Source organism: Dunckerocampus dactyliophorus, chromosome 16 (assembly GCF_027744805.1).
Source record: "Dunckerocampus dactyliophorus isolate RoL2022-P2 chromosome 16, RoL_Ddac_1.1, whole genome shotgun sequence".
In the NCBI taxonomy this organism is placed as follows: domain Eukaryota; kingdom Metazoa; phylum Chordata; class Actinopteri; order Syngnathiformes; family Syngnathidae; genus Dunckerocampus; species Dunckerocampus dactyliophorus.
The window spans coordinates 2,475,179-2,494,346 of record NC_072834.1 but is presented as its reverse complement, the minus strand read 5'-3'; the positions used below and the strand labels follow the sequence as shown (position 1 = coordinate 2,494,346).

The following is a 19,168-nucleotide window of genomic DNA, read 5'->3' as shown; positions in this document are numbered from 1 at the left end:
GTCACAAACAGATGGCTGGACATTCTCCTTCAGGATTTTTTGGTAGAGCGCAGAATTCATGCTTCCATTTAGCGCAGCAAGTCTTCCAGGTCCTGAAGCAGGAAAACAGCCCCAGACCATCACACTACCACCACCATGTTTTACTGTTGGTTGGATGTTGTTTTTCTGGCGCCGTTACTTTTATGCCAGATGTAATGGGACACACACCTTCCAGAAAGTTAAACTTTTGTCTCGTCAGACCACAGAGTATTTTCCCAAAGGTCTTGGGGCTCATCAAGATGTTTTCTGGCAAAATTGAGACGAGCCTTAATGTTCTTTTTGTTCAGCAGTGGTTTTGGTGTTGGAACTCTGCCATGCAGACCGTTTTTGCCAAGTGTCTTTCTTATGGTGGAGTCATGAACACTGACCTTAACTGAGGCAAGTGAGGCCTGCAGTTCTGCAGTTCTGTGGATGTTATTGTGGAGTCTTTTGTGACCTCTTGGATGAGTCATCGCTGCTCTCTTGGGGTCATTTTGGTTGGCCGGCCACTCCTGGGAAGGTTCACCACTGTTCCGTGTTTTCACCATTTGTGGATCATGGCCCTCACTGTGGTTCGCTGGGGTCCCAAACCTTTACAAATGGCTTTATAACTTTTTCCACACTGATAGATCTCAATTAATCTCAGTTATGTTGTAACGCAGTCACTTTTTCCACACGGGGCCATGTAGGTTTGGATTTTTTTTGCTCCCTTAATAATAAAAATATCTTTTTAAAACTGTATTTTGTGTTCCGTTGTGTTGTCATTGACTAATATTTACATTTGTTTGATGATCTGAAACATTAAAGTGCCGTGGCTGAGCTTTGTCCCTGGTCACTCTCCAGCCAAATGTCTAGATGGCCAGTGGGGTATCAATCAATCAATCAATCAATCAAAGTTTATTTATATAGCGCTTTACAATAAAACGATACATAAGAACACAGCATAAAAACAACATAAACACAAAGTAAACACAAAATAAAAACTCTATAAGAAAATGCTTCAGTGCTGCAGAGTGCTAAAAGCCTTTAAAAGTACATAAAATGGGAGTCAACAAGAACTAAATATGCATCAAATGAAAATAAATACAAGACCGCCCTTGTCGGTGTTGAACGCCTGTCTAAATAAATGAGTTTTCAATTTCGATTTAAAAAGGCCGACTTCAGTAGTGGTGGAATATCAGTGGGCAGTTTGTTCCACAGTCTGGGAGCAGCGATGCAGAAACAGCGTTTCCCCCACTGTTTGTATCTTTCCCGTGGGACTTCTAACAGAAGCTGTCCTGAGGAACGCAGGGCCCTGCCGAGATTGATGATAGTTAAAAGCTCCGACAGGTACGACGAAGTAAGGCCGTTAATGGCATTAAAAACAAATACTAAAATTTTCAAATCGATTCTAAAACGAATTGGAAGCCAGTGGAGTGATGACAGCACCGGGGTGATGTGCTCACGTCTGGGCGTGTTTGTTAAAAACCCGGCAGCAGCGTTCTGGACCAGCTGCAGAAGCGAAATTGAGGTGGATCAACTTTTTGCCACCCCTATGTGAGTAATGGTCTCATCCTGGCCGCCCTAATGAAACATTTCTGGCTGTGCCACTATTTAAGTTTGACAAACATGCAAAAAAATAAGATAGGAAGGGGGAAGACACGTTTTCACACCACTGTATATACAATACATGCAATATATTTGTCATCAATAATCAATAATGGACATCGCCACTATCCTGGTATCACTATTTGATAATCCGCCCATCTGTCATGGGAATCGTCACACCTGCAGACGCGTAGACATCCTGCAGTGTGAAACCCTTTTGTGAAACATTTATATTTATTCTGTAAAGTTGCTATTGACTACAATCTTTATTAGGATTGTGTATTTATTTATGTGTGTGTGCGTTGAGTCAGGGCATGCATGTTTCTGCCAATCTGACATTTGAATCTTGACGTCTGGCGTGACTCATGCTGGAAGTCACCGAGGAAGTTTAAGCACGGCCACAAAAGAAAAGACGTCACAGATGTTAACAGTTTTATTCGAGCAGCGTTTGCACAGTTAATGGCCAGAATGATTCATACATCACATCAAATGTGGACTTACAGTCAATTGTTATTTGCTTCAAGGCGCCCTGTGTCTGAAAATGACCCCAAAACGCATGTTAGGAGATATGAATTCATTTTAAAAGTCATGATTTTTTAAATTAATGAATTTTTCGGCCTTTTTTGGCATTTCCGGACAAAACTAACACATTATTGTATGTATATTAATATACATTATAATCAATATCTATCCAATATTCTCCGTGAGTGCACGGAAGTTTGCTCCTGTTGGAAAACGCGTGACGTATGACACGTAGTGCGTCATAATTACATTTCGTGCCCAGGAACGGTTTAAACGTGTGTGTAATTGGACGTGTCACTGCAAACGTTTTCATTAATTGAAAGTTCTTGTTAGTGCCGACAAAACTCTGTCAACTCGGTCATTCCATGTGTGCGTGTTACGTCAGTCCAGTCACCTGAACCTGAGATGTGCTTACACTCCTGGGTGACACAGCTTGTGTGTGAAAATGGATCAGATGTGGTCGGGTTGTGATCCGAGGGACGTACGCTTCAATTACCAGACCTTACCTCGCTTCGGGGAGCAAGGTCCGCCAGCCATTGCTGGTCCTGAGATGTTCAATATGCAGCAGCTATACATGAACAGTACTGCAGGATACTACAACCACGGACAGGTAAATACTTCACTGTTAGACTACAACGTAGTACAACCATTGCATCATCATTGCACCGCAGCGTAACAATCCTGCTTTAACTTAGTACAAGCAATGCATCTGTCATAATTGTACTGCAGCACAATACAAGCAGTGAGAGGTAAATACTACACTACTATACTTCAATGTAGTGCAATCAGTGCATCATAATTGTACTGCAACATAATACAAGCATGGAGAGGTCAATACTTTTACAATAAATACATCGGCGTTAACTTCAACTTAGGACAACCAAGGACAGGTAAATCCATCGGAATTATACTTCAACATGTGACAATAAATCCATCATAATTATAATTCAACACAGCGCAAGCACAGGTAAGCACTTGACAGTTATAGTTCAACATCGGACAATCAATGCATCGGAATTACACTTCAAGTTATTACAGTAAAACATAATTATACTCACATAGTACCACCACGGATGGGTGAATATGCATCAGAATTATACTTCAACATGGTCAAATCCATGCATCAGAATTGTACTTCAACATACTACCATAAATGCAATTACAAGAAATACCTCATAAATATACCTCAACGTAGTACAACCACGGCCATGTAAATACATCGGAATTATATTCCAACATACTACAATAAATACCTCATAATTATACTTGAAAACAGTACAATCACACGCATACTTTGACATATTTACAATCAATACATATAATTGGATGGGTAAATACACCATTATACTTCAACATAGTACAACCATGGACAAGAAAATACATCAGAATTATAATTCAACATAGTACAATAAATATGTCATAATTATACTTCAACATATTACAAGCATGGACAGGTAAATACTTGTGATACTGTTGTACTTCGGCTTATAACAATCAATGCGTCGTAGTTGTACTGCAGCATAATACTTCACAATTATACTTTAACACAGTACAGTCAATCCACCCTAATTCTACTAACATTACAATAAATGCATCATTTAAAACTACAAGTTATTGTTGCTTGAAGTAAAAATGAATGCATTGCAACATTTAGATGTACCTGTCTGTATTGGCTAAAACATGCAAAGATGCCACAGTACTTTGACATCGGGGTATTACGCTCAGGTACTGTTTTTTTAACGTTTGGAACACCTTTGGAACATATCGGCACCTTTTCGAACCCACGACTTGACAATACTTGTGTTCCTTAACCGAGGCCAAATGGTATCTACCTCCTTTTTTGCTAAATCGTTCTACTGTGAATATAAAAAATACATTTGAAAAACTAAGAACTGCATTGTAACTCGGTAGACAATTCCAGGCAGTGTTGTGGCATCTGTGCGTTAAAGCTACAAGTATAACCCTACAGCAGGGGTCGCCAACGTTTGTCCTTGTGAGATCTACTTTTACAAAATGAAAATGGCCAAGAGCTACTACTATTTTTGTAACATTTATTTTCAGAGCTTATTTTAAACCCAAACAAAGCGAATATGCTTGTTTTACCAGAACATGAACAAAATGCTGGTGTCCACAACTCACATGTTCTATTTCACAATGCATTTCTTTCTACTGTTCTTTCATGATTAACTGAAAACCTGAATGAAAAACAGGCTTGCGGGCACCTCATGTGGTCGTGGGGGGCTACCTGGTGCCCACGGGCACCACGTTGGTGACCCCTGCCCTACGGGATGCCAGGGGGGAACTCTAATACATTTATTTCAATCAAATACTTCAATTTTAATACATCAAGTGTACAGGGCAAATCTGCGTTCTTCTCCTCTTGGCTGAAACCCTCGGATTCCGCAGCCTGCTCCACCGACCACGTCTACTCTGTTGCCATTGGTCAGGAGTCGACAGTAATGTCCAAAAAAATATATACAAGTCGAATATTGGGTCTACGAGAACGAGACGAGAATGTAACATTACTGTTAAGAAAAGTACAATGAAAAAATGTAAGAAACATCCATCCATCTTCTACCGCTTATCCAAGGTCGGGTCACGGGGGCAGCAGCCTGAGCAGGGCCATTTTGTCCAGCTCATCCTGGCGGATCCCGAGGCGTTCCCAGGCCAGTTGAGAGACATAGTCTCTCCAAGGTGTCACGAGTCTTCCCGGAGGCCTTCTACCGGTCGGACGTGCCCTGAACACCTCCCCAGGGAGGCGTCCGGGAAGGGATCCTGACCAGATGCCTGGGCCACCTCATCTGGCTCCTCACAAAGCGGAGGAGCAGCGGTTCCACTCCGAGTTTCTGCCGGACGACAGTGCTTGTCACCTATTCTGTAAGGTAGAGCCCAGCCACCCTACCCACCCTCCTTTCGGCATCTACCCAAAGCTCCTGACCATAGGTGAGGGTGGGAACGTAGATCGACCAGTAAATTGAGAGCTTTGCCTTTCGGGTCAGTTCTCTTTACCACAACGGACCGAGACGCTGCAGACGCCGCACCAATTCGCCTGTCGATCCCGCGTTCATAAGAAATATATGACGATGAATTGCAATCTGCTCATTGAATTCCTATTACGTTACACTCTTCTGCACTCTTGTGTGTATGCTGGCAGCCCCGCCTCCACCCACCGACACCAAGAGACTGCATGACTGACAAAAGGGCTCACTCCGTTCATGCGGTCCATAGAGCGAACCCCTTTGCAGGAGACGAGCAAAACAGACACCCGTGCACACGGCAATATATATATAAGCATAAATTTCTCATTGACACAAGTATTTTTTGCTTTTGTGACAGCTCAAATATCCAAACAACATAAAAACAATACAAAAGAACCGGGGCATAATAACTGGGATTGCATTGTAGTGAAGGTGAATTTCAGGGTGGGTCCGTCTGGTTTGCTCGTCCTCTTCCAGACCCGGAAGAACTGATAACATTTTTAAAAAACATGTTTAAAAAAATGCTAGCACACATCAAACACAGGCAGAAATAACAGGATGATACTGTGGATACTGTGGACTCGTGTGTTGAGTCTGAATGCTGTTTGCCTCCACGGTGCACTGATGAAATGTGCTAACATCTTTGTTCTCATCCACAGCAGGTACCTTATTGGTGGCCTGTGCAAAACTTTGTCCCGCCAGCATCAGTCAGTTTTGCAGCAGCTCCCCCACAAATGGTAATATCTTTCCCACACCATCCCTACGGGAAGTTAACGTACCTAAATGAACACTTAGTCACTCACACCGTACACAGAACACATGAAGGATGTGTAAAATACAGTACGAAAAAGATGAAATACAAGAATGAAATGAAAGAGGGACAGAGAGAAACTCCTCACTTTTATCCCCGTGGTTGTCTTGCACACAGGAAGGGGCGTTGCAAAAGTGGGAGAGACAGGCTTTTGGGGAGGAGGCGGTCTCATTAATAATGAGACTAAGCTGCAACAGTTAATCGATGATTAATCGGTTATCCAATTAATCTGCAACTAGTTTGGTATTCGGGTGATTTGGTTGAAAAATGTAAATATCCTCTGATTTCAGCCTCTGAAATGTGAATATTTTTAATTTCCGTAGTCATCCATGAAAGCAGATATATGATCTTTGTGTTTTAGGCAAACCAAGATCAGCTCTGACTTTGCAAAACAGTGATGGACAAACCACAGTTTGTGTTTGCTTCATGTTGGTTTGGTCCTTCAAGGGCAGGGGTGTCCAAACTTTTTCCACCAAGGGTCACATGATGAGAAATGAAAGGATGCAAGGCTCACTTGGATATTTTAGATATTAGAAGCATGAACTTTGGTCTTTGCTCTTTTCTTCCATTTTTGCCGTTGTTTTTTTAATTTTCTAAATATTTCTTTAATTTCTGTTTTCAGATTTTCTTTTCATAATATTATGACTTTATTCCCATAATATTGTAACAACCTAATTTTGCAAAAATTCCAACTTTACTTAGTTTTGTTTGTTTCTCATAATATTAAGTCTTTTAAAAAATATATTGTTTCTTTAATATTTCAACTCATTACAACTAAAATGACATTATTTTCCCTCATAACATTACAAATTTATTCTCAGTAAACCAGCTAAAAGGCAGCTGGGATAGGCTCCAGCATCCAGCGTTATTTTTTCTTCAATACTTTAATTCACCAAATAAAAAAACATTGAGATCAAGATCTAATTTTTGTTATATTTCTGCTGATATTTAAATTCTAGGCTACAAAAATGATTTTTCCTCATAATATTGCAAGTTTATTCTTGTAAAATTGCGACTTTTTTTTCTTGTTGGAATGTTACTTTTTTTCTTTTTAATTTTGACTTTATTCTCATTAATTTATTTACTAAATGCTCCTAATTACAGCTGCATTTTCCATTTCTATTATTGATGTTTAATTTTCCAATTATTGCTGTTGTAATTTTTACTTTATTTTCATAAAATTCTGACTTTATTCTCAGAACTTTTTCTGCAACCTAATTTGCCAAAAATGATAACTTCAGTCATTGTTTGCTTTGGTTCTCATATTCCAACTTAACATTTTTTAATATTTCAACTTTATGCCACTAAAGTGATGTTTTTTCCTCATAATACGATCTCCTAAGAATTAAACATTTTTCTTCTTAGATCACAACATTTTTCTTTGAATATTTCAACTTTATGCTACTAAAATGACATTTATTTTCCACATAATAATACATTATTCTTGTAAAATCACTACTTAGATTACAACATTTTTATCTTAATATATTTTTTTCTACTTTTTTCTTGTGAAATTACTGCTGATTTTTCCATTTCATACGCTTTTTTTTTTTTTTTTTTTACAGGTTTCCTGTTAATTTATATTAGAAAATGTAAAAAAAACCAAACAAAAACATCCGTGGGCCACACTTTGGACACCCCTGCTCTCGGGCCTCAAGCTTCAGGTTAATCGACAGCGAAAATAATCGGTAGTTGCAGACCTAAATGAGACCACTACACTGCTTAATTATCACTGTCCAGTTCATAGGAGCAGACACTTCTGCATATCCATCTTTATCCTCGAGGATGCTCGCGCTGTTTTATCTCTTTTCTGAGCATTTTTTGATGTCTAATTTCACTTCACTTTTTACTTTCCTTTTCTTTGACCACTGCCATCCAAAGTTAACTGAAAAGAACACAAGTGACGTCCTTGCTCAATGTACGCGCACGTGACTAGTACGTAACCATGAAACGCAACACGAGGAGCGCCTGTAAAAGGAAAGACACAAGTGTGACAAGTGCATTGAAATCCATATATATTCTTTTTTTCAGATTGGGGGCACAACAATGATGATGCCTGGGACCCCAAGTATGGCTCCGAGTGTGTTCATGTACGTGACCGACGTTCATTTTACATCCTGTTCACCTCCACATAGACCAGGGGTGTCAAACTGGTGCCATGGAGGGCCGAGACACTGCAGGTTTTCTTTCCAGCCAGTCACTAAAGCAGGTGATTTTAATGATCAACACCTTCAGTTTGAGGGAAGGAGCTCATCAATTAAATCACCTGCTGAAGAAACTGGTTGGAGAGAAAACCTGCAGCGTCTCGGCCCTCCAGGGCACCAGTTTGACACATGTGACATAGACATACAGTCGTCCCTCGCCACATCGCGGCTCGAATATCGCTCCCTCACTCTAACGCGGTTTTTAAAAAATGAATTCATAAATGATCGCTGTTTCGTGGCTGACTATGGACCGTTATTAGATATTGAAAGACAAGTTGTATGTAGTATTCTGGCCACCAGGGGTCAGTAACATTGAGACGTGACATCACATCGCTGTCACACTGCATGTAGTCAGCCAGGCTTGTCCGACATGATAGTGAAAAGTTCTCCTGGTGGAATTGGTAAGTTTCTGGCTTCTTACTTTGTCTTCCCCACTCCTTTTGAAACCCTTTCTTAAGTTTAGAATAAATAAATTGGAGGCTAACTAGGTAGCTCTCTAGCATGCCGTGCAGCTGTGGCCGTCCTTTGTGTCCCTGCAGTGATCCCGTAGCCTGCACACGAGCAATGTGGTGTAAACAAAGAAGAATAGGAGTGTGAAGGTGACTATAGGGCTGTTATTTCATGTCTACCTGGTAATAATGGTAAACAAAAACTTTTAGAAAGTCCTAAACAGGTTTTCTATGGTCTTGACTTCGAAAATATTTCATTTGTTAATATTGAATCCATTGCGGAAATTCACATACCGCGGTTGGGCCTGGAACCGATTCACGGCGCTAAACGAGCGACGACTGTACAAGTAACGTTGTCTTCATCATTTGTAGGAGAGAGGCCGAAGACGAGGTGGAGCAGCAATACATAAAGAAGCCGCCAAACGCCTTCATGGTTTTTGCAAGGAAGCATCGCAAAGCGCTCATGGGAAAACTAGACAAGAAAGACAGCGCGTCTGTTAATGTGATCCTGGGGGAAATGGTAAGTGCGTTTGCTCATTCACACGGTATCAGCGTACCAGTCACAATATTAAGTCCAACGAAGTATCAAACAAGCGGTGCTTTGGTTACGAACAAATAACATAACGTTTTACCATTCTGCTGAATCAACGTAAGGCACACTGGGATATTTCAGTCAGTAATAACACCACAACGCTGCTTAGTTGTTACTTTCACTTTCATTGGAGCAAACATCTTTATCCTCGATGAGGGCTTGAGCAGCCATTGTTGATCTGCATTTCTCTTTTACGACAGTCCAACGGTTAGAACCAAAAGTGTGGCCAGTATTGGCGGTGGAGCTTTTGATGATGTTCATTTTCACTTCCATGCTGATGGCTTTTTCTTTTCCTTGGCACATTTCCACCAGAAGCAAAAAATTAGTGGAAAAGTGGGGGCGACCCAATACAACTTTTTCACTTCCGATGCGCCACTGATATTGCAGCCTTTAGCATCAGCCGATACAAATAGTGGTACGAGCAGTAGTGGAGCCTCGGCTACAGGAGGCGCAGTGTGGTTTTCACCTTGGTTGCGGAACACTTGACCAGCTCTACACCCTCTACACCCAGTGCAAGGGCACTGGAGGGTACGTGGGACCCCACGTTTGTGCAACCGCGTCCCTCGCGGGGTCCTGTTGGGGGTGCTCCGGGAGTACGGGATCGGTGACGCGCTGCTATGTGCCATTCGGTCCTTGTACAACCGGAGCAGGAGCCTGGTTCGCATTGCCAGCAGTAAGTCAAGCCTGTTTCCGGTGAATGTTGGCCCCCGCCAGGGCTGCCTTTTGTCACCGATTCTGTTCATAATTTTCATGGACAGAATTTCTGGGCGAGCCACGACGTCGAGGGGGTCCAGTTTGAGGGCCATAGGATATTCGCAGACGATGTGGTCCTGATGTCCTCATCAGGCTGTGACCTACAGCTGAGTGTGAAGCTTCTGGGATGAGACTCAGCACCTCCAAATCCGAGGCTATGGTTTGCAGTCGGAAAAAAGTTGGATTGCAGGTTGGGTGAGGTGAGGTCCTGGCCCAGGTGGAGGAGTTCAAGTATTTCGGGGTTTTGTTCACGAGTGAGGGAAGGTTGGAGCGTGAGGTCGACAGGCGGATCGGCGCAGCGTCTGCAGAAATGCGGTCGCTGTACCGGACCGTCTTGGGGAAGAGAGAGCTGAGACGGAAGGCAAAGCTCTCAATTTACCGGTCCATCTATGTTCCCACCCTCACCTATGGTCATGACCTTCGGGTCGTGACCGAAAGAACGAGATCACGGATGCAAGCGGCTGAAATGAGTTTCCTCCGCAGAGTGGCTGAAGTACAGCCGCTGCTCCTTCACATCGAGAGGAGCCAGTTGAGGTGGCACGGGCATCCAGTCCGGATGCCTCCGGGACGCCTCCCTGGTGAGGTGTTGACCCCACACGTATGTACCAAAATCATTCACACTCACGTTCCCACCATGAACCTAACGTGCATATAACCACTATGCGGCCCTATAAATACAATCATGATCCATTTTGTCTGACACGTCACAGAGAATAAATGTAAGCATACATAATATTATTATTGGTTGTCAGCCATGTGTAACTTTTCATATGCTATTACTGTGAAGTGTTTGTGCTTGTCTTCACGCGTCCACAGTGGAATTCTCTGCCACAGCAAGACCAAGCCAAATACTACGAGGAAGCCGACGTCGAGAGGCGACGACACGCACAGTTGTATCCCAACTGGTCCATGTGTGACAACTATGTGCGTCTCAATGTTGACATTTCTACGCTTGGCCCATATCTTTTTCATACGTCTTTAATTCACTCACCAGAAGTCTTGCATGTCGTCCTTTCATGCAGGGAAAAAAGAGGAAGAGGATGAGAGGAAATGCTGCCACCACAGTTTCAGGTAGTTGCTTACGCACAATTACAGTATGCTCCCACTTTTCAGTACGGTTACGTCGAAAAGCCACGAGTGAGTGATACGCTCGGAAAAATGTCTACAGTAATCCCTCGCCACTTCGAATTCCATGGCTTCACTCTAACACGGTTTCTCAAGAAAATATTGATTCATTCACTGTCTCGTGGTTGAATTATTACTAACAAATATGCATATTTAAGCACCCTCTAGGTTAAATTAAGCAGTTTCCGTCATAAAAATGGCACAATGAAGTAAAATACAAATATAAGGCATTCAGGAGACGCATTCAAAGACGTTGTGTTGATGTGTAGTATTCTACACTGGTCACCAGGTGTCTTAACAGCAGACAAAAAAGTACTTAAGTCATTCAATCCCAGCCATTTTTCCAAAGTCAACCCCTTCAGTAGCAGCCATTTTCGACCATTTTGACTGATCTTTCAAGGCACACAGAATATTGTGTTCTATGGCTGTATAAACATGGAACCTACCAAAAGAAAGATTAGACTCTCATCTTTTAAAGTTTGTTCCTGCCGTTTTCCGTTCTTTAGTGACCAGCAGTAGAACATAGGTAAGTTTCAGGAAAATATTAGTTCCCAACTAGAAAAGGGAAGAAAATCCGCTTTTTGTGAACAGATAGATTTCAAGCTTTTACTTGGACACAAATATTTTATGCTTTTGTGATATCTAAACAACTATAGCAACATAAACAACGCAAAAAAGGGGTTGTTTTAGGTCAAAATAACAATTTATTTAAAATATAACACCGTGAACTATTTACAGTTTTCACATTTGGAACTGAACTGAACTGTGTGTGCATGCGTTAAAATTTCCCAACAATGCGTAACCCTCTGCGCTACACTCCTCCACGCTTTCTCACTTCCTCCTTCCTGTCATGTGTGATTTGTCCAATAACGTGATCCCGGTAACACTTTACAAAAAGGTACACAAAATGACAGTAGTTAATGAGGAACGAGCCTACCTAACCCTAACCACTACTCATTAGTTAGTTCTTCATTACTTCCTCAGTAACTACTCATTAGTTCCTCTTTACTTCTTCATTAGTTCCTCAGTAACTACTCTACTCATTAGTTCCTCAGTAGTTCTTCATTAGTTCCTCAAGAACTAGTCTAAATTCATGTGTCTTAGTCATTAGTTCCTCATTAGTTCTTTATTAGTTCCTCAGTAACTACTGTATTTTTGTGCGCCTTATTGTAAAGTGTGACTCGTGATCCCTGCCGAGCTCCTATCAGCTGCACTTCTGCCACTTTGTGGCCGTTTTTATGGCTTAAAAGTGCTGTGAAGTGTAAATGCATTAGTTGTATCATCACCTTTTTGCCTGTCATGCAAAAAAAAAACGTGAAAGACGTATAAATACGTTGTTTGGATCGTTGTAAAAACGTGCAAATACGTCTATGGTCTACTGAATTACTTAATAAACAAAATATGCTATTTTAATCAAAAGGTTAGATGGATTCTAAAAAAATTGTGGCCTTGACTCCTGCGTTCTTAAGAACGTACTATGACGCATCCTTAAGTGAACAAATTGTTTGGGAAGGTTTGTAAGATGATAATAAAATAGGTTTGCTTATTCATAAAATCGAGTTTCTCGTGGACTGATCAATATTCTGGCTTGTTGATTTCCAAAGATCTTGAAGCTCCTCAGCCCACAAGGATGTGCGTGGCTCCAGTCCAGACCGGCTTGATGGGCCCTGAACGATTCCCGACACAGGCCGACTCCCAGTCTGTCAGCAGCCTTGCATGCTTACAACAGCCGAAAGCGAGCCTCTCGGCTTTTGTGCACAACTTCGTTCCTCCCGCTGCTCCCGCTTCATCTGGGATGGAGTTTTCCCAGTTCCTGAGTGGCACCAATTACCTGCCGCCGCCCCACGACAAACTCCAACGGCCACTGGCGGTCAGCTCGTCTGAGCCTCAGGGCTTAGAGGAAGAGCTCCACGTAATACTGGAGAGATTTGAAGAAGAATCCTCGACCGCACAGACAGAAGAGTCCGTCGCAGCTTTGAATTTAGAGGAAGAGCTTCAAAGTTTACTGGAACGTTTTCAGAACAAGCCGACAACTCCACAGTTTGGCACGGACAGGCTTCACTGCGTCTTCGAGGGCTTAGGAATCACGACCACCGACACCGGACAATGTTGAGTCAAGGGGTAAAATGGTTGTTTTGGAAATGATAAGTGTTTACAACATGTTTTTGTTTAGTTTTTTTAATTCACCTGGACAATGATACGCTCAAGCACTTTATTTTGTAATGACATGACTTTATTTTGGGAATATCTGGACTTCGGACTTCAAGCCTGTGCAGAGCAGTCCTGGCTGCTTCTGAACATATTTAATCATCTCATCCCCACCATTCATGCCTGCTGCATTAGACCTGTGCCGATCAGGCTGCAATGACACCACACGGTTCAAGAGACACAGTACCCAAACACACGGCATCGCGTGTCATATTGATCCGTTCAAAGTTGTCACCACTTAGTGGTTGCGGGCATGTGCACAAGCAGGTTGAATGTGATGTCAGATAAGGGTCCACTGAAACGTATGACCCTTCCATAGACTGTATACACTAAATTGGAACTGGGTTGAATCCAGCCTTTGACTACCTCCTGCAGATACACTTCCTGACACTTCTTTTACTTCAGCACTCCACACCATGACCCACTAGCGCTGATCCAACTGGATGGACTCTTGGACCAAAAGAGGACATTCATGACCTTCAAGCTCAGGAAGAACTTCCCTGTTGGGGCCGTGTGAAACTCTCCATCACCACTAGCACTAGCATTATTGCACTTAAGTACTTGAATTACGATATGCTGCACAGACTGAACCTCCTTAAACTGTATATATACAACTTATTGTAAATATGTACCCGACACATGTGTATACATATAATAGGTATAATATTTGTATATTTACCGTTTATCGTTGTACATAAAAGTAGATGACTTATACTCTAGGCAATAATACTGTATTTTTGCACTTCTGGTTAGATGTCAGCTGTATTTCATTGCTACGTATCTGCACAATGACAATAAAAGTCACATTTGATGTTATATAGTTGACTCCCATGGCCATCTGTGTGATGTTCTCCTCTTGCATGCTGTTCCTGTTATTTTGTCCCCGCCTTTTCCTCTTTTTAGTCCACAGAACTCTCTCCTCTGGCAGGAGTCGGTCCCGCTGGGCACCTGTAATTGATTGCTGCAGCTACTTAGGCTCACTGCTGTCAGCTGAGTATTGCTGGGTTATTCCTTTGTCTTCCATGGCATTGAGACAGCCTCGCATCTTTGATATGTTCACCTTTCCCACCATTTAATTCTACTGCCTTTTTTCTCGTCTGACTACTGCCCAGTGGACCGCGGCCCCCTCCTGCCGTGTTTGGGAGTTCTTTTGTTTTTTTGGACTGCTCCGTGGTGCGCCTTCTGCCCCGTCACCATGTGTTAAACCCTTTTGGACTGCAAATGTGTTGCAACTCCGCCGCTCGTCTCTGCATCTTGGGGTCCACCAAACAACAGAACATAACAATTTGACGTGATGAGTTTGACTCTCATGGGCCGTTTGACATTGTTGATATTGTTACATTGTCTTATACCGTTGTATTTCTATACTATATATGTATATATACACACACACAGTATATTATACACATATACCGTATAAATTACTCACCAATAAGTTGTTGTATTTTTTGGGGGGGTTGCCTAAAATCTTTGTCCTGTATTTTACTGCGGTCATAATAATGATCAACAAATTAAAGACAAAAATCACAAAATCATTTAAAGACCTTGAAAAATGTCTGTCCCTGCATGTACTTGGCATCAAATCGATGGCAAAACCTGTAGCATCGCCCACCACTGTTATGCAGGCGTTCCAAATTTAGTGCGTATACAGTATATTGTCTGGTCTAGTTCCCTTTTGGCATTGACGCAACTCCAATTTATCCATTTCCTGTGTGGGGAAACAATGTTTTGTTGTGTCATCGTGTTTTTAGTCTTCTTATGGGAGTTCTTACTTTGCTGGTCATGTCAGTGTTTTATAGTCTCTGTTATGTTGCACTTTTATGTCACAATTTAACAACAAAATGAAAAAACGGGCAAACACGGAAAAAGCAGCAGTAGTTTTACAAGAATACAGCTAAAATATTAAGAGAAAAAAGTTGTAATTAACAAGAAAAAGTCGTAATTGTACGAAAATACATTTATGAGGAAAAATGTCATTTTAGTAGCATTATGTTGAAATATTAAACAAAAATACATGTTTTAAAGTCATAATATGAGAAATAAAAATAATAAAAGTGCTTGCGGACAAAGTCATGTTACAAGAATAAAGTCAAAATGCGGGAATAAAGTCATAATTATGGAGAAGAAAGTTGAATTAGTCGGAAGACAACAGCAGAATCGCTGTAGTTTTATGAGAATAAAGTCAAAATGTTAAGAGGAAAAAAGTCTCCAACCTCAAGAATAAACTCGTAATATTGTCAAGAAAATTCATGTCATTTTAGTAACATAGAGGTGAAATTTTAAAGAAACATTTATTTTGAAGTCATATTTTGACAAGCAAAACAACCAAGAAAGCTGTAATTTTAGAAAAATTCTATTTGGTAAAACGTTATAAAACTATGGAAATAAAGTCATGATATTACGAGAAGAAAATGTACAAAGATTATTTCAGAAGAAACCTGAAATATTTGAAAAAGAAGAAAAAGAGGAAAGAGTGAAGCTTTTTCACCTGCATCACACATGCAGTTGGTTCTTGAAACAGTACATACAACGTCTTAGCACAGCGACATGTGTTGCTCTACAAAATATCAAGTGGCCCTTGCATCTTTTCATTTGTCACTACGTGGCCCTCGCTAGAAAAGCTTTGGCTGAGACGATGGCGTGATCGCGACACGACGGAGCAGTTACATCAGCATCCTTCTGCTCTATATTACGTTGCATCCGTATTTTTAGCCAATATGTATTTCACACCGCACACTGTGTTTCTTCATTTCTTCATAGATTGCAGGATGGCAGTGGCTCAGGAGGTAGAGCAGGTCGTCCAGTAGCGATCCTTGTTCCCTCCACCCAGTCACTGACGTTGTGTCATTGGGCAGGACACGTTACCCGCCTTGCCTCCGCTGCTGCCCACACTGGCGTATGAATGTGAATGAATGTTAGGTGGTGGTCAGAGAGGCTGTAGGAACGAATTGGCAGCCACGTTTCCGTCAGACTACCCCGTGGCAGCTGTGACTACAGATGTAGATTACCACAGTGAATGAATAATGGGTTCACTTCATCGTGAAGCGCTTTGGGTGCCTTGAAAAGTGCATAGCATCTGATCCATTATTGCTGCACGGCTCTGAGAAGCAGTCGCACGTCATGAATCCTCCAACAGTTAATGGCCCAAAACGCTGAATCAAAACAAGAATGTCTGAGAAGAGAACTGCGGAATCGCTGTTCGTTCGCTCACTATCTGTCGACAGGTGCAGATGTGTCACAGGGAGTTACACAAAAGGCTTTACTGCGGGGATTGCCTCAAAAGGTTGTGCAACTCAGGAGGTGCAGTCATCGTTTGCACACTCTGACATCTGCTTGCATGTCTGCATACGTGCGTCCGCTTCTGTGCGGTGCACGACAAAACATACGTAGACGATATCTACGCAATATCTGCGCAGCAGAATGAATGTCAATATATGCACATTGAAACTGACCTCGGACCGATGTAGTGGATGAGCCCTGAAATAAAGACACGATGATGGCACACCTGCAGCCGCTTGGTGGTTCGTGGCGCTTTTAGGCACGGCGGCCGCAGCAGGAAGACTCCGGTTCCTTCTGATTCCACAGCTCTACTTAGTACTTCCATGCATTCCATGCACGCCTGTCTCAGTTCAGCAATTCACCCTCTTCGTTTCATCCGTTCAATGACATGGTTCATTTCCCGTTCGTTCCCTTTTGTGCGTCTTCCTGCTGTGCCTAATGATCATGCTGTGTGAGTGTTCCCTCGCTAGATCGCGGTTCGCCTTTAGCAGACTTTTTTTAAGTGCAATTTTGCATATTTTTTTAGCAGCAGTCTAGCGGTGCTCTGTTGTATGTGTCTGTTATTGTATTACTACTGCTACCAGTAGAGCGTGTAGGATACTCATGTTGAAGACATGTGCAGCTCCACCTGTCTCGGTATGTGTTTACCTGCCTGTACGAGCATATTAGGAACCCACAGCAACAGTCCTTAGTGAATAACGGAGAACCCGCCCGTTGTGTTCTGCACCCTGATTGGCTGTAGATCATTGTCAATCAATCTCCTTTGTGCCGTTTCCTCTTGTGGTCAATAGTCGCTAGCAAACTACCTAACTGCGAGCTGCTTGCTAACTGCCAATAAGCAGTAGAAGAAGAAGAAGCAGCCAACCGGCTAAATGAATCTTTGGTTCAAGGAGTAGGACGACGGCAGGAGCAATATGTTTTCACAGGGACATAAAAACGCTACAGCCGAACGGCGCCAGGAAGAGGCACGGTCAGAGGAGTGAATACGCATGAGTCACTTAATAACTTCTTGTGTCCAACTGAGTGGATTGATCATTCAAATTTAGACAAAATTTGAACTTTGAGAGCGTTTTAAACAAGAGAGAAAAGTGTGAAAATGTTAATGCCTGTCTGAGAAAAGTGTATAAAGTTTATTGTGAAGGGTTTTACAGCATTAAAACATATAAAATAATTGCAAACAAATAAAGTTGGCTCCTTCGCAGTTTTCACTTACTGCGGGTTATTTTGGGAGCCTACCCTCGCGATAAACGAGGGAACTCTGTATTACGCTCAGTGTGTCCGTATTTGGCAAAAACTGTAAAAGCCGGAAAGGTGGAAATGCATGGCCAATGCAAGGGAGTGATTCAATGTTACGTATGTAAGACAATGTTGTCATAATGGCTTTTTTCTCCTCATAAAATATGAGTCATCTTGACCAGAACTGTTAACATTGTCACCGTGTGGAAAAGAACAAATCCTCTGCAGGCTTTTCTGGAGGCGGCTTCTGGTTGCTCAGGGCTAAAAATGTGATTCTTCCCAGGGTCTTTGTTGTCTCACTGGCAACGTCAGCAGCATGAGGAGCTAAAAGGGCCACAACATTAGGCACAGCTGCGCAAGGGCAATCAATGTGTTGATTTTGTTTGTCTTTTTTTGGTCGTTTTGGTTTCGAATGAAAATGATACAGCATGTTTATTTTGCATATAACAAAAAGACGCACTGGCTTCTTGTGTGAAATATAAACGTTCTCAAATAGTGGGGTGGGGGGGAGGTGTGAGAAGCAGGGGAGGCGTATACTAATAAAATTCTTCAAAGTGTGCGAGGTGGGGGGAGATTCTTCAAGGTGGTTTGGACAGATAAATAAAAAATACTACAGGCTCACAGTAGTATTTCAAATTGTGGAGGGGCGTGGGGGAAAAAAATTCTACCCCCTGGAAGGGCATGACAGAAAATGATTAAAAAACTTAATCAAATTAATCACAGCTTCCAAATGAATGAATCATGATTAAAGAACTTTTGCATTTATGTGCAAGATATGCACATCTTTTAACACACGGAAACCATTCAGCGTCTATGACACCATCAGCGGTCGACTCTGTCGTTCATGGCGAACTGAGACAGTCGAGCCACAAGTCTCGGCTTTTCTTTCGACCGTGGCCTCAAAATAACCCGCAATGCCGCCAGAGAAAGTTGCAAGTGCCAGCATTTGGATAAAGAAGGTGAGACACATGATCGAATTCAAGAAAGAACTCATGGCAAAACAACGAAGCTGTCGATCCCGCTGCCACATCGCAGTCTTTGTCAACAATCACGTCTTCGGTGAAGGTAAAAGAAGGTAAAAATTTCCTGTGGGAAAAATTGATTTGGTTAGCGTACGGGTTAATGACGCTAACCAAGGTTCCACTGTAATTGAGAGCCACTGCTATAAGTTCTGAATGTTTTTGTTTTGCTCTCCCGTGCAATAAAATGATGCAAACCCCTTCAGGAACATTTCAAATCTGTGTCACACAATTACGGCGTTGTTGTGCAAAACTTTGAAGTGTGTGTGAGTAATCAAGATCTGACTTCCTCTTCATCCATATTAGGGAAATTGTGTTTCTCAACCTGCGGACTTTTAGACTATATAACAGCCGACACAGAAACACAAGTTCAATACATCGGGGAAA

General features: G+C 42.0%; 1 protein-coding gene across 1 annotated transcript; it reads left to right on the top strand.

Annotated features, from left to right (window-relative positions):
* Positions 1–2,127: 2,127 nt before the first annotated feature.
* On the top strand, positions 2,128–14,053 carry LOC129169213 (transcription factor 7-like 1-C). The gene is made up of 7 exons (XM_054755408.1): positions 2,128–2,737; positions 5,765–5,842; positions 7,948–8,006; positions 8,942–9,089; positions 10,731–10,838; positions 10,937–10,985; positions 12,644–14,053. The coding sequence occupies exons 1-7, from the start codon at positions 2,573–2,575 to the stop codon at positions 13,150–13,152; spliced, it is 1,116 nt and encodes a 371-aa protein (XP_054611383.1). The 5' UTR covers positions 2,128–2,572; the 3' UTR covers positions 13,153–14,053.
* Positions 14,054–19,168: the final 5,115 nt, after the last annotated feature.

Bases quoted from the DNA above. Each gene is read 5' to 3' on its own strand.
- LOC129169213 (XM_054755408.1), top strand. From the start codon at position 2,573: ATGGATCAGATGTGGTCGGGTTGTGATCCGAGGGACGTACGCTTCAAT. The intron at 2,738-5,764 runs GTAAATACTTCA...TCTCATCCACAG, and splicing joins GATACTACAACCACGGACAG to CAGGTACCTTATTGGTGGCC. The intron at 8,007-8,941 runs GTACGTGACCGA...CATCATTTGTAG, and splicing joins ATGGCTCCGAGTGTGTTCAT to GAGAGAGGCCGAAGACGAGG.